At 30.8% G+C, this 14,183-nt stretch overlaps 1 protein-coding gene across 1 annotated transcript in view; it reads right to left on the reverse strand.

The window, feature by feature from the left end:
- The window catches only part of LOC132920527 (zwei Ig domain protein zig-8-like), a 361,370-nt gene that overhangs the window by 86,974 nt on the left and 260,213 nt on the right, over positions 1–14,183 (reverse strand). The window contains exon 3 of the mRNA XM_060982984.1: positions 1,112–1,284. Within this exon, the coding sequence (XP_060838967.1) occupies positions 1,112–1,284 (173 nt within the window). The remainder of the gene's footprint in view (positions 1–1,111; positions 1,285–14,183) is intronic.

Below are 14,183 nucleotides of genomic sequence, written 5' to 3' on the forward strand. Positions count from 1 at the left end.
TCAAATTACTTTTCAATAAAATTTAACTTTAAAATGATGTAGATGGAATTAATAAAAAATAATTGAGTTCTCGTGTGTTCTAAATTAATATTCAATACCGTGTTGACGGCCATAATACTGAATGAAAATATATTATAATATCATTTTTTTTTTGTTTTGAAAAAAATGTACGTGTGTAAGACACTACTTAAGTCATATAACTTTTCAGAGCTTATGATTACTCCATTTGTTGTCTTGAATGTGTATTTTTCAAACCTATACTTAAATATTTTGAGTCCATAAACTTATAAGATCATTATATAATTCGATTAATCGTTTTATTGTTACAATTAGTTTTAATCATCTTTCCAGAAAATTATGGTGTAATATGATATAGAAAAAAGCCATAGCGCTTTCAGACGATTTAGTCCAATTATTATTTTTTAGTTTAAAAACAAGGTGGACCAGAAAAGAATTGTATCCAATAAAACATTTCGTTTGTAGAGATAATTCCCCGGTCATTTAATTTTTTCAAAGGAACTTAAATTTAATTCTTTTTCAAATAAACATTGTTATTTTTTTTTTTTTTAGAAAACAGAAATTGTGTGACGGAGCTATCACGTAAAAAGTAATAATGGTTTTATTTTTGAATGCTGAAAATTAATTAAATTGTTTATTCTAAAATAAAATGGATCGTAAGCAGAAAGACAGATGTACCTGACTATTAACACAGATTTATTCTATAGAATAAAACACAAACGGTTCAAATGTATATACTTTAAACCTAATCGTAAATTTGAACACTTTTTTTTTGTTTGCACTCAGGGAGCAGTATTTATTTATTTGGACTTGATTTGTATCAGAAAAAAAACCAAATTAAAGGAAAATTAAACAGACACAATTGTTTCATTGTTTCTATCTGAATGATTTCTAAATAAATTGTAATTTTTAAATAAGTTTAACACGAGGTCCTCAGCTGGGTATATACATATAGCTTAGGCTCTATAAGTCATCTAAAAATCAAAATATAAGTTCACCATAAAGGATATAATGCTCTTTTTTTGGTTCCGAATTGATGACCTAGTTCTACACTGCGAATAATAAAAAAACATTAAATACTTTGTTTACTTACAGTTCTGTTGGCAAGATTTTTGACTCTGCAGTTGAGATAGGCCGTTTTTCCCAAAGGCGACGTGACGTTTATCGACGCGGCTTTATCGAAGTACGGTAGATCAGGTTTCCCCGAGAATTCGCCCAAGTTATTTTGATGTTTGTTTGATTTGCTCAACAGGCATTCTGATACATCTGGAAATCACAATGAAAATGTTTTTATATGGTACCAATAGTAAAAGATATATTTGTCTTTTATATTGCATTTTATTGGACGAGAAAACCATTTAGCACTAAAATTGGTTACACGTGAAATATCATTGAAATAATATCTATTCACTTATAACGAATTTAAATATAATGTAGCGCAACGCAAAATGGCATAAAACTACCTTATTTTGTTTTTTTATTTTAGTTAAAAACAATAATACACCGCTTACGCGTATTATTTAATATATTTTTTTTTTTACTTTGTGTCACTGTTGTATAGTATCTATGCTGTAATCCATTGTATTGCATGTCTTGTTGTTACACTGATATTGGTTTTTCTAATTTATTATTCTTGCCTTTAAATTACGAATACATATAATGAAAAAAAATGAATAAGTTAAGTACGTCACGTGACATTTGTTTTTACTTCATTATAATTTACATTTTAAACTTTTGATACATTTAAGAGTCACATTTTCTTGTTTCCAGTATATTATTTATAGTTTAAGTTGTTACATATTCTATATAAGTATTAAATATGTATTTAATCACTAGCAGTAGGTATTTCACATTTTATAAATTTATAATAATTATAACGTTTACTGTTCAACCCAACCATGCAGTTTATATACTCTTTTAGGTTATAATAGTATGTGCATTTTATTTATTTATTTCAAATCATAATAAAATTAATACTAAGAGAGAATATTTTTCAATTATAAGCATCTTAAATTGATTCAAAAATACATCAAGTCAAAATCAAACATAGTATTTTAAAGATATTAGTACCATAACACTTAATCGAGATATATTTTTGTTAGTTTACTATTTATTTTTTATCGGACTAAATAAAGGTAAATATGCATTTCGTCTGTAAATTTAACAAACGATGAATACGTTTGTTTTCTACTAATACCTATCCGAAATATAATATTTATCAATAATAATATTTATTAATATTAAATAATATATTTTTGTAAAAATAAATTATATTTTCTATTAGTATTTCGAACCTATATAAATGTTTGTTATTATTTTAAATTGTATTTAGACAAAATAAATATATATATTATATAAACCTTTGGTACCTAGATGCCTTTATGAGCAGATTATTTTTCACAAAAACTAATGTGTTTAAAAAATATTATGATCACAATTGTGAAAACATATTCATTTTATACATTTATATTAATATGTAAAATTAATATAATTAATTTAATTGTTCACATACATTTTTTATTGAATTACTTTAAAATAAAGAGCACTAAATAACAGGACATAAAATAATGTACAAAGTAATAATATTACATTAGTTTGGTATTTTCATTTTATTATTTATAAGAACGAACATTGGTAAAAATGACTCCCTATCAAAGTTTATAACATTATAAAACATTAATAGATACTTTAAATCTAGTATGGAGCATCGATTTTAAGAACAAGTAATACATCAAATAAATCTCATATGTTTTTTATCCACCACTTTTCGTGATTAGAAAATATTTTTTCATCCTTACTAATATTCGGGTAGTATTTATGCGTTGAATATCTCATAGATAACTTTTTTATGTTATCACTTATCACTAAGGAAAATCGCGAATTATTTCTTAATGTAAAGAAACCATAATGTAATAACTTTTTATGATTTTTCGCTGGATAAATTAAAATGTTATTGTTTTTAGAATATTATATTAAAATTATTAGCGAATTGTTAACATATATATTTTAATTTTTAAGTATGACTTAGGTAATATGTATTTGAATGCAAATGATAAATGTTTAGTGGACATACGATGTAAAAAATAAAAATAATCTATTTACCTATTGGTTTTGGTTTTGTATTGGATTGATATACTCGTTTTATTACATAAAAATGAATTATTTGAATGTTAGGTTATTATTGTATACCAGTTTTGGTGTTGTACGTTTTCGATTATATTATACGTTTTTCTTTACTTAACGTCACTATTTTTAATATTATTTTTATACCATTTAAAATCATAAAAATTAGTTGTAACGATAAGTAAATCAATAATTATCATTTACTTTTAATCGATATTCTGTATAAAATAGATTTATATATAATCTATTAACTATGAATATTATTATTTTAAAAAAACTGCAGTATGTATATTATTATTATTATGGCACGCGTATTTAGCTATTATAGTAACGTCGTATTTTTTAGTAAAAATTAAATTTTAACAAAATTTGTGACATCATCAAGTTTGTATGTTAAATACTTACTATTGTGTGAGAGAATTAATATAATGTAAGATTATAATCTATAATAATACATGGTTTTAATTGCATTTCAAACATCACAATATGACGATGTTATTCGTGATGTGTATGTAACACATTTCGTGCAAAATCAATACAACGCCAAAAAGATGAGCCATTGTTTGTTGCTTGCTTTTCAGTTTCCACAAAGTTATGACGATGTTGTACGTGATTAAAAAACCATGTGTGATTGTCGTCAGACACAACAAGGAAGACAACAGATTACAGTCACGCGAAAATCAAATCATTTACTCACGTTGGGGTTATGCGCTTGACTATATTATACAGTTTTACAGAATAAACATCAAAGACGTGTTAGTGAATTTTGTGTAGGTCGTAGGTATAACAGACATTTTGAAATCAGTAATCTTCGAACCATAAATATGGCTTAGTACACATATATAACAGTTAGGATCAGATTATTTCTACTACGAGTATAAGTACTTCATAAAATAGAATATATTTTCACTCGAACGGTTTTATGGAAAACTATGTAAGATTTATGACGTGTTCGTATGTAACGTCAATAAACTGTAATTCGTTTATTATGACTTGATTGCATTTTGTAAATAAGAAAAATAGTCAAACACGTATAATATTATTAATACCTACTAAAACTGTATGAAACATTTTTTTTCTCGTGGTTGTCAATTTGGCAACAGAAATGAACAGTATATATTATATTATTCAATCGTCATGAATCCTAGTGCCAACAATATATTATTTTTTTTTCAGTTCAAACAAACATAATTTTTTTGTTCAAAGTTATCGTTAGAATTATGTACATTTAAGAATAGGTAGATATTTTATCAGTGAAATGAATTGTACACTGATGTTAATTTAAACCAAGTAAAAATAGACGTCGAAATACCCGAAGTGGTGCTTGTAAATAACGACATACAAACAAAGTGTTTGCAAATGATTATAGCAACTGCGTATTGAGGTTAAAATATGTAATATTATCATAACGTGGACTGCACACTGCTTTATTAATTGCGAGAACACGACGCGTTAAGAAAAACCCCGCGCGCCAATGATGATCGCTGAGGATGGAATTTTATTAATTGTGACGGTGTGCGAATAAACGAAACACTTTTACGTATACTATTCTATACGCTTAAAACGTACATAACTCTAACTGAATAATTTTAACCGTAAACTATACACACGTAATGCCGGTGAACTTCGTATGGATACCGATTTGTTTGGGACGTAATGCCGAGGCGTATATTAATCGCATACGTTACCCGTCGGAAATTTTAATTAATTTTACCTAATTATTTGAAGCATCTCGATTTCATATGTATATATGTTGTACCATATCGTACTATATCCATATTAATGCTGTGTGCAGAGTTTGAAATTCGAGATTCATCTTTTCGGTTTACGCAACTTACACTTTAGCGCGCTATAATTTCATTCGACTCGGCATACGACATGCATATCTATAACACATTAATTATGGATATGCGCGTCTCTTCGAGTTAATATATTGTTTTCGTAGATTAAGTGTAGTGTTTTGAACTTCGCACTCATTCTATTTGACTACGCTCTGTATTGACACTGTGCGGATTCCGACCGGTTAAAAAAAAAAAAACGTTCATTTGTCTAATATTTAACTGAGTAGTGTAGTGGTAAGTATATTTTTATGCGCATGTATGTGAGCGTTCATTTTTTAATATTTCAATATACCGTGGTTGTGGTAATGATGATATAATTTAAATTCACCATCGTTTTTATTGAATGAATAAATAAGCGAATGATGTTCCCAGATACAAATTTATGGAACGGAGTAGGTGGAAAGAAAACTAAAGACTTTAACACAGTCTTTGCAAATAATTTTAAATTGGTTTTTATAAGACATATTTATATTTTTATAAGTATGTTTGAGAGGATTTCTTGTTCACATGTGTTGTGTTCGGCTTTCTAACATCAAATTATAATTCAATTTAAAGACAAGGATATTATTCATACCCCTATTCTCTATGCTCTCTTGATTTTTAATTTTAAACCAACTTATAAGTAATTTAAAATTTACAAAAAAAAAAAAAAACACTATTTTAACATGATTAAACTTTGTTTCAAAATTAAAATATCAAATCGAGTAAACGCACGGTCTTAAATAATATGCTTAATTTTATAAAAGATCAAATAAATTTAATATTAAAATAGCAGAGCGAAATGGATGATTCTGAACTTAAATTTTGTTATATTATTATGCGTTGGTTGGACGCAGACAGTACAAGCGGGAACACGATCCTATTAAGAACTTTTGGTTAGATAATTTTAACCACATATTAAGACAATAAGATATAATTTATATTTATTAAAATGTAACCATTTTACTTATTATAAATACTTAGATAGTTAGTTTATGGATTAATAATTCTTATATATTTTTATTTTCATTAATGTAATCAAAAGCTGTTTGACTACAGAAAATTTAACTATAAAATACTAAAAACCTTTTTAAAAAGTTACATTTTCTCCATTCACCTTCCTCGCGTTGAATACACCACCCGGATAAGCACATATTGCATACCTACGGCCGTTCCGGGCGTGCCGTATTTTATAAAATATTAACTCGCCTGAACTGTTTGAAGATATGATCAAGCGTCGGCCATTCTCTTACAAGACATTTTGTCCGTCCTAATACCTTAGAGACAAAACTTGAATACTATATCAGGGTCGTCCAGGTATTATAGAAACGCACACAAAATCCACACACACACACACACACACACACACACACATACGCGCGCGCGTTTGTTGTGGTTAATAAGTGTACTAGAAACCCAAACCACTTGATGCGGTGCTACACCGGTGTAATAACAATATCGCGCAGATGGCAAATTGTTCGTTTACATCGGTTTCCGAAATGTATTTAGACGAAGCTTTTTTCTTGCCAAATCGCGGTGATCAAAGGACATAGTACGATGACGGCAATGACAATTATAACAATAACCACAAAATGACGATTTACTCAAACGCCAATTGACGTCTCAATATACGCGCTGATCGTAAACAATCATTTCATAATCGCATAATATTATATAATATGATGGATTTGTTTTTACCAGTTAAAAAACCCATTTATCGTGTTCGTTTTTTTCTCGACACTTGTAGATCAAAGGTAATAATAAAGCTGTGCGTGCATATTTTAAAGTCTAACGACGTGAATGAAATTAATCTTCCGATGCAAAGTCCAAAGTATATTATTTTTGTTGGACAAACAAACGAGTCCTTATAATTTATCTTATCATCGTAAAATCCAGACGTCTGCAATAAGAAACTGACTTGACGGTATTATATAGTAGTAGTAGTAGTAGTAGTAGTAGTAGTGTAGGATTGTTTGTTTTTTACGTTTTAATGAACTTGTACGGAAATTTAGTTTTTGAGTACCTGTGTTATGATGTGATACGGTGTTTGCGTTGTACGACGACGACCGCCGGAAGGGTTACACGTCTGCTTTGCAAAAAGACAACATCGGAAACTAACGCACATATTCCAAACGAAATATTAATGTGCGTCGGATTAATAACTACGCTGTGGGACGTATATCGTGTATAATATCCCGTGCGGATAGAGACATTTCGAGAGGCTCTGTAGCATCCGCGACGGTTTTCTCGGCCTCCGCGGCCCCGTCTTTCTAACCGTCACACGCAACATAATAATATAATAATATAGCGTTATACAAGTGTATAACATTGTAGCGGTGGTGCTGACCGGAGAAGTATTATTTTTGTCCTCCGACCCCGTTGTCGTCGACGTCGTCGCCGTGTCCGGGTGCCCGTAGATTTATAACTCTATACTCGAGTTGTATTCGTTCGTTTGTTTGCTTGTAAAGAATAATACGATATTATTATTAAATAGTTATAAATAAAACCGAGATACATTTTCCTTACAATCTGAACTCGATTAAGCTGATACGCTTGGGAATAATGAATAATTTAACAAGTTATATGTGTTTTATTGCAACAACAACAATTCGCCGATATCATATAATATTATAGGATTATATTTTTTAGGTTATTTGTACTCTATGAAAGTTATAAATTTATCATAACCCTAACAAGTTTTAAAATAATTTAATGTAACATAATCATGATAGAAATTTAAAATTATAAATCAATGAAACAAGTAATAAAGCTTAATAAATTATCATCGCTTGCAATCGTCTTTACGTATAATTTCAATTGTCTACGATGATACACGCTGAGTTTTAATGCAATATTATAAACCTCTTAGAAGCTTTTCCAGAACTATTTAAAGACATTCGATCATAGTATACCATACAGTTCACACTATACTGTCACCCTATGCATACGTTTCAATAATATTTCAATCAAACGGCACCTACGTATATCATTTATGTATACCAATTATTATTATAATATTTAGAGGTTTATTTATAAAATCTATAAATATAATTTCCAGATTAGTTCGAAGGTTTTTTTGTTTCGATCGATTATAAATTAATCACATTAATTTAGAAATTTATGCATTGTATTATTTAAAATACGTCTTATGATAAGAAGGTATAAACACGCTTAAAATGATAGCCAAAATATTGTTCCAAGATAACTATAGCTATTCCAAAATTAATATTTGTTAAATGCATTAAACGGCGAAGGATAACACAAACCAAACAGACGATTAATGTGTAATATAAATGCATAGAATAGTAATAACAATAATATAATACAACATTTTGACAATATTCATGTAAATGTATATTAAATTGATTTTGGCATTAGCATGTTAATATACATCTACTATAGCTATTTTCTAATGACTAGCTACGGTAAACTGAAACGACATTTTGGAGAAAACTTCGCGATCGGAGGATTTTCTAGAATATAATATACAAAACGTTACATAAATCAAGACGGTGCATTGCGTGTATAGTCGTAAGAAGTTTCGCCAAGGTTTTACAAGAACATGGAAAAAACACGAACACACACACACAAATTGTTACGTTTATTCGCGATTAAAAATTTATAAACAAAGACGAAGAATCATTACCGTCCATAAATAAAATCCCATTAAATATTTTAAGACGAAACTGAAGTTGTGTTTTGACGTGCTCAGACGATGTCAGGCGGGTAAGCGTATTGATCGGTTAGTTTAGCTTGATAGTTTATTGGATTTGTTTCTTTGTTGTATGTATACTTGATTGAATGAAAAGTAGATTATATCCGCAACGGTTGGAGAGAAAGTATTGTGAATCTAATATAAGATATAAACCCTACTTAAATGCTCCTTTAACGTCTATGGCATTTAAAACATGTTTTTAACCATTGCGTTTTATAATAAAAAAAAAAATATACAAATTTCCTAGTTATGCTGGTGAAATTTCCCACTAAAGTGTACCAATAACAGTTTTTCTTTTTAATAAATAACGGTAACTCGTTGAATTTGTCGTACACCACAGTAGTTGCATATGAAAAGTATTGAAAAAATACGTTAACCTAATAAGCACCATAATATTATAATATTGAGTAAAATTATTTTCGAATTCTTAAGGTACTTATTCGTAGACTTGTAATAAATTTATTTTAAGCGCACACCAGTATAATTTTAAAATGTATCATAATTTTATGTCGAAACGCTTAAAATAACCGACGAATAATGACATGCAACTTTTTTTTTTTTTTAATTTTTCGCGTTATTTATTCTGGTCACAGTGTTTTGATCAGTCAATGAATATTATTAATGTTTACCAAACTTTGATTACGTCGAAATTTATAATTTACCCTTTTATAATATACACAGTGACTGACTCTTTTGACCTTACGCCAGCCTTACCCGCACGTATTTTTGAAACGAAAAACAACTTTTAACGAACTATTTTAGATTGAGATAGAAAGAAAGAAAATCATATACAAGACGTCACGAAATGAAAGTTTAAACAAATATTGTACGCGTTCGGCTGCGATGAGTTGTTTTCGATAAGGCCATAATAGTATATAATCATAATATTCGCGTTCGCCAACGGTTATTGCACGCGCGTTAATCCAAAATTAAAATACTTCCACGAGCGTCACATACGTAGCATTTTATCAGCCGTCTGCCAAATTGGGGCGTTGCCGACGACTTTTCCGGGCTAATGAACGTCGATAGTTATCGGCGAATCCGTGTCATTACGAATCGATCGAATGTTTATTATAATAATATCATATAATAATAATATATAATATTATCTATACTAACCCCAGTCGATAATAACTTTGCCAAACCTGGTCTGCACACAATCGAAATGCTATAGTATAGTCGAACCGCGAGACCCTTAACGACGTCTATAGACAGCAATGACGTTTGTGTCGGCGCTCGTTAAATATAATATTCCTTACTCGCCTGCCCGGTATTTGGGGTTTTTTTTTTTTTTTCTTTTTTAACGAGTCGCAATTTTCGAAAGGTCACACAGTCACACACAGAAATGGGCGAGCGCGTGCATTGGCGAAACGATAAATAACGTCGCTTTTTAAAGCGACCCGGACGGTCGCACGACGCCATCACTCACTCGACCTGTCGCCGCGGAAATTTCATTCCGCGCACGCGTGAAAATGAGAACCGTCCGATAATAATGACCCGTCGAGAAAAATTTAAACGCGCAATTTTTTCCCGAGTGCCCGTCCGTGAGATTTACACGAGTCCGAGCGACAAACATTATCGTATAATGGGACGCGAGTCATCGCCGTCGTTCGAACGCGGAAACGTCAGCGGAAACGCGGTGAACGGCGGGCGGGGAATTTTTTTTTCTCCGGCGGCGGCGCGACCCTCCGCAGGAAACGTGTCTGAGGCAGGACCGCGTCTTGAACACCATGAATTTTAAAGGATTACGTGTCGAGTGCTATATTATTATTATAATACCACGGGTTCGGGATGCATACACATTTTGCCAGAGGTCATTCTTCACCGCGGTCGTGGTTTACGACAATAAGTCTGATAAATTGTATTCAACCTACTCGACGCCGCCGCCGCCGCACATATGTACACATACAATGAAATGATTATAATACGATCGTGGCGCCGGGAGTCTGAAGTGTGCACCGTATACGCGTATCGTGATGATGTTAATCTATTTTGTGTCGAAAAATTTTGAATTTGAAACGTTTTGGATACGTGACACTGACTTCAATGGATTTGTTATTTAATTTCAAAATTCCGATTGGATATAGGTATATTTAATTTTTTAGTTGTTGCGCATTATACCAGAGGCCATACAAATACGCCACTTGTGTATCACTTGACAGTTCAGTAAATTATTAGTATTATTATTATTTTTATTATTATTCAAGTATCGTTAACGTTTCGACATGTTGTGTGAGTGGTAATTCGGTAATCGAAAAATGAAATGTTTACATTTTTTGGTAAATCAATCACAAACATATTTAAAAATGAATATAATTTTTTTACTGATTTAAATTCGCATATAACTACTCGGTATGCGAATGAAACAAGTTTGAATGCTTTATATAATTTCAAAATAAAAACCGATTTTAACAAAAAGTTTTAATCTTAAATTATCAAATAATTAATTGTCGAAAATAATTATATTTTGTATTGTTATTTATCATTAAATACAACATAATAAATGATTGTATATTAATCAAAGATCTTAAATTTTCAATTTTTTTTTTTTACTTTTTTCAATGAAGGAATAGCTACATCATTAATTTCATATTATTCTGCGATAATTATTTATTTATAAAGATAAAATTACAAACGAGCTGATCACCAATAATAAGTATTTAAAATTTAGATGAACATAATAGGAGGACCAACACCTTCAGACGTAGCCGATTTATGACAATTTACAATAACTCACAAAATATAACTTTTTTCAAAACCTTGATTTTTAACTTTTAAATACTTCGAATTATGTGAAACAATATTTTCAATTAAGTTATTACTTTTCGAAAAAATCAGTATTTTTTTTGTCTCGATCAAATCCAGATCTTGATAATCATTACATCGGTGAAATCATCAAGCGAGTTATCATTCATAAGCAGTTTCTTCGAACTTCGGTGGAATTTCGGTTTATTTATTTATCAATCCACTTTTTAGGTCCAATTATTCTGATAATATTTTTTTAAAGTTTAACAATTCCAATTATTATAAACTTTTATTTTAACTCGTTCATGGTTATTGACACAACTATAATAATATAATACGCTTTATCGTACATTGCGATTTCGCAATGATCGTTTTGGTACATAATTTATATTCGCGATCACACAAATCTAGGTTTAACGATATGGTTCGTGATTCACCTTTTGTCGATTGGACTCTTCTGAAACGAGAAATAATCAATAATTGAGTGCTGCGACACATTTCAATGATTAAATAGTAAAAAGTCTAGTTTGCATAAACGTGTGTTTTCATTATCTCTCTCTCTCTCTCTCTCTCTCTCGTCCACTTCAGCGATAGAGAATAATTCGTAATATCCATACGTATGCGAAAGAAAAAAAAGTTAAAAGCGCTGATGAACGTCTACTTTCAATGATGGGACTCGTAACACATAACATATTATATAATTATACGAACGCGAAGAATTAGCGGTCACGTACATCCTCGAAGAGAGACTTTTGAGTAGACACGTCAATGTTTAAACCGTGTAATTTTACGAACACGAGATGACTGAATGATTATTTATATTATATATATCGTTTTTTTCAAGGTCCTTTCGTTTGTTTTTCGATTCCTCCAACGGTAAAACTTTGATAATTAAAATCATTACTTTATATAATATGTCTCGGGGACCAACATTAATCTTACTCAAGAAAGTCGTGGTACACGCATAGTGTAGTATCATATTATTATATATTTCTCGCGTCTAATGTTTATTTAACGTGATTGATTTCCTAGGTGAGATTATAATAAATAATACACACACACACACACACACACACACACACACACACAAACACACACACATACGTCGCATGATGGTACGTATATATATATATATATATATACGCGCGTATAATATTATAATAAACGTATAATAATTCATAATTTGTATAATATAACGTGCGGCAGGTCGTGTAGAATGTGACTAATTATTTTGTTTGCTCGAGCCAATTGGCGTAGTTAAAACTGAATTCGCGGGATTTAATTAATTAAGTGCAGATAATCTTTGCCCGTTCAAAACGAGCTTATCTCGTCGGACGGGCCAACACACTCGGCGGAGGCGGTGGCGGTGGCATTCAGACGCGCTGCGACCGTGCCCGCGATACCGTAGTGGCTCGGGACACGAGTGGGTACCGCACAGGTATAATATATGTACATAATATAATTACACGTACGCAAAATATGTGTGTGTGTGTGTGTGGGTGTGCTGTGTATGTGGGTGCACGGGTATTGGCGCGCCGCGGCTTGGCGCTCAGAGAAGAAGTTTGCGTTAATTAACAGCAACACCGTGTACAGATATTTCTAGAAATGGCTTTGATCACGTACGTATAATATGTGTATAGTGTGTGTGTGTATTACCCGTAGAAATTAATCAGATATACCTTAGTAAATATATATATATATATATTATATTATATTAATAACTTAAAAGTAATTTGCGGTCAAAATAGTTTTTTTCGGCGCGACCGCCGACGAGTTTGCCATAGCGAATTCCCATAGCGCCCCGTCATCGCAGCGTGACCGGCACAAGCGCGCACAAAGCTATATTATTATAAACTATACCATAATATCGTATAATAATTGTACGCGCATATTATGTTGCGCGGTGATCGCGCGAATACGCGAATACTAATTTATCGCGATTCGATAAACGATTTCAATCCATCTAGTAAGACAACCGCACCGATACCATCGTTTGTACGCCTTCGCTTACAAACAGTAACTGTTTTAAGCCTAAGCATAAGTCATTATCTACTTTTAATAAATTATTAAACGCATTACATGTTATTATGGTTAATATGTACCTCATGTTATTCCATACAAATCGCTCGTATTCGTAACTAATATAAATTATAGTCCATGTTAAGACTCTTAACGAATGAGTCTATATATAATCGGAGATCAAAATCGACGTGCTTTATACGCTCAAGATCATCGACATTACAGAAAAATATGACAAGACCATTACGACCATATAATATAATCTCATCGATATAACAATGACATTAGTTGTAGGTCGGACAACGCACAGCGTGAAAAGACAATAAACACATAACCTAGTCACAAATAAATACGTCTGGGCACGGTTTATATCGTAGTAAATTAACCACTTTTCTTTTAGTTGAATTGAATACTAAAAGCATTTCCAAAAGTGGAATTAAGTTAATGGTTATAATTTTAATGGTCATACGTACTACTAACGGTATACCAATAGGCAATAAACTGATTTGTGAATATTATAACTGTTCAACTATTTGTTAATAAAATTATAATTTAGATTAGATTTTTGATATTAAAAAAATTGTATATACCGTTACCTCAAATAAGACATTCATGACGTTATGTACAATATTGAACTAATTCAGTTGTGTGTGTAGCAAAATTGCATATCCAGGACGCCGTGTTAAAAATCTATTTTAGTATTTTGTGTTTAATAAGGCAAAATTATAATATTAATAGTACGA

This window comes from Rhopalosiphum padi, chromosome 2 (assembly GCF_020882245.1).
Source record: "Rhopalosiphum padi isolate XX-2018 chromosome 2, ASM2088224v1, whole genome shotgun sequence".
NCBI lineage: Eukaryota > Metazoa > Arthropoda > Insecta > Hemiptera > Aphididae > Rhopalosiphum > Rhopalosiphum padi.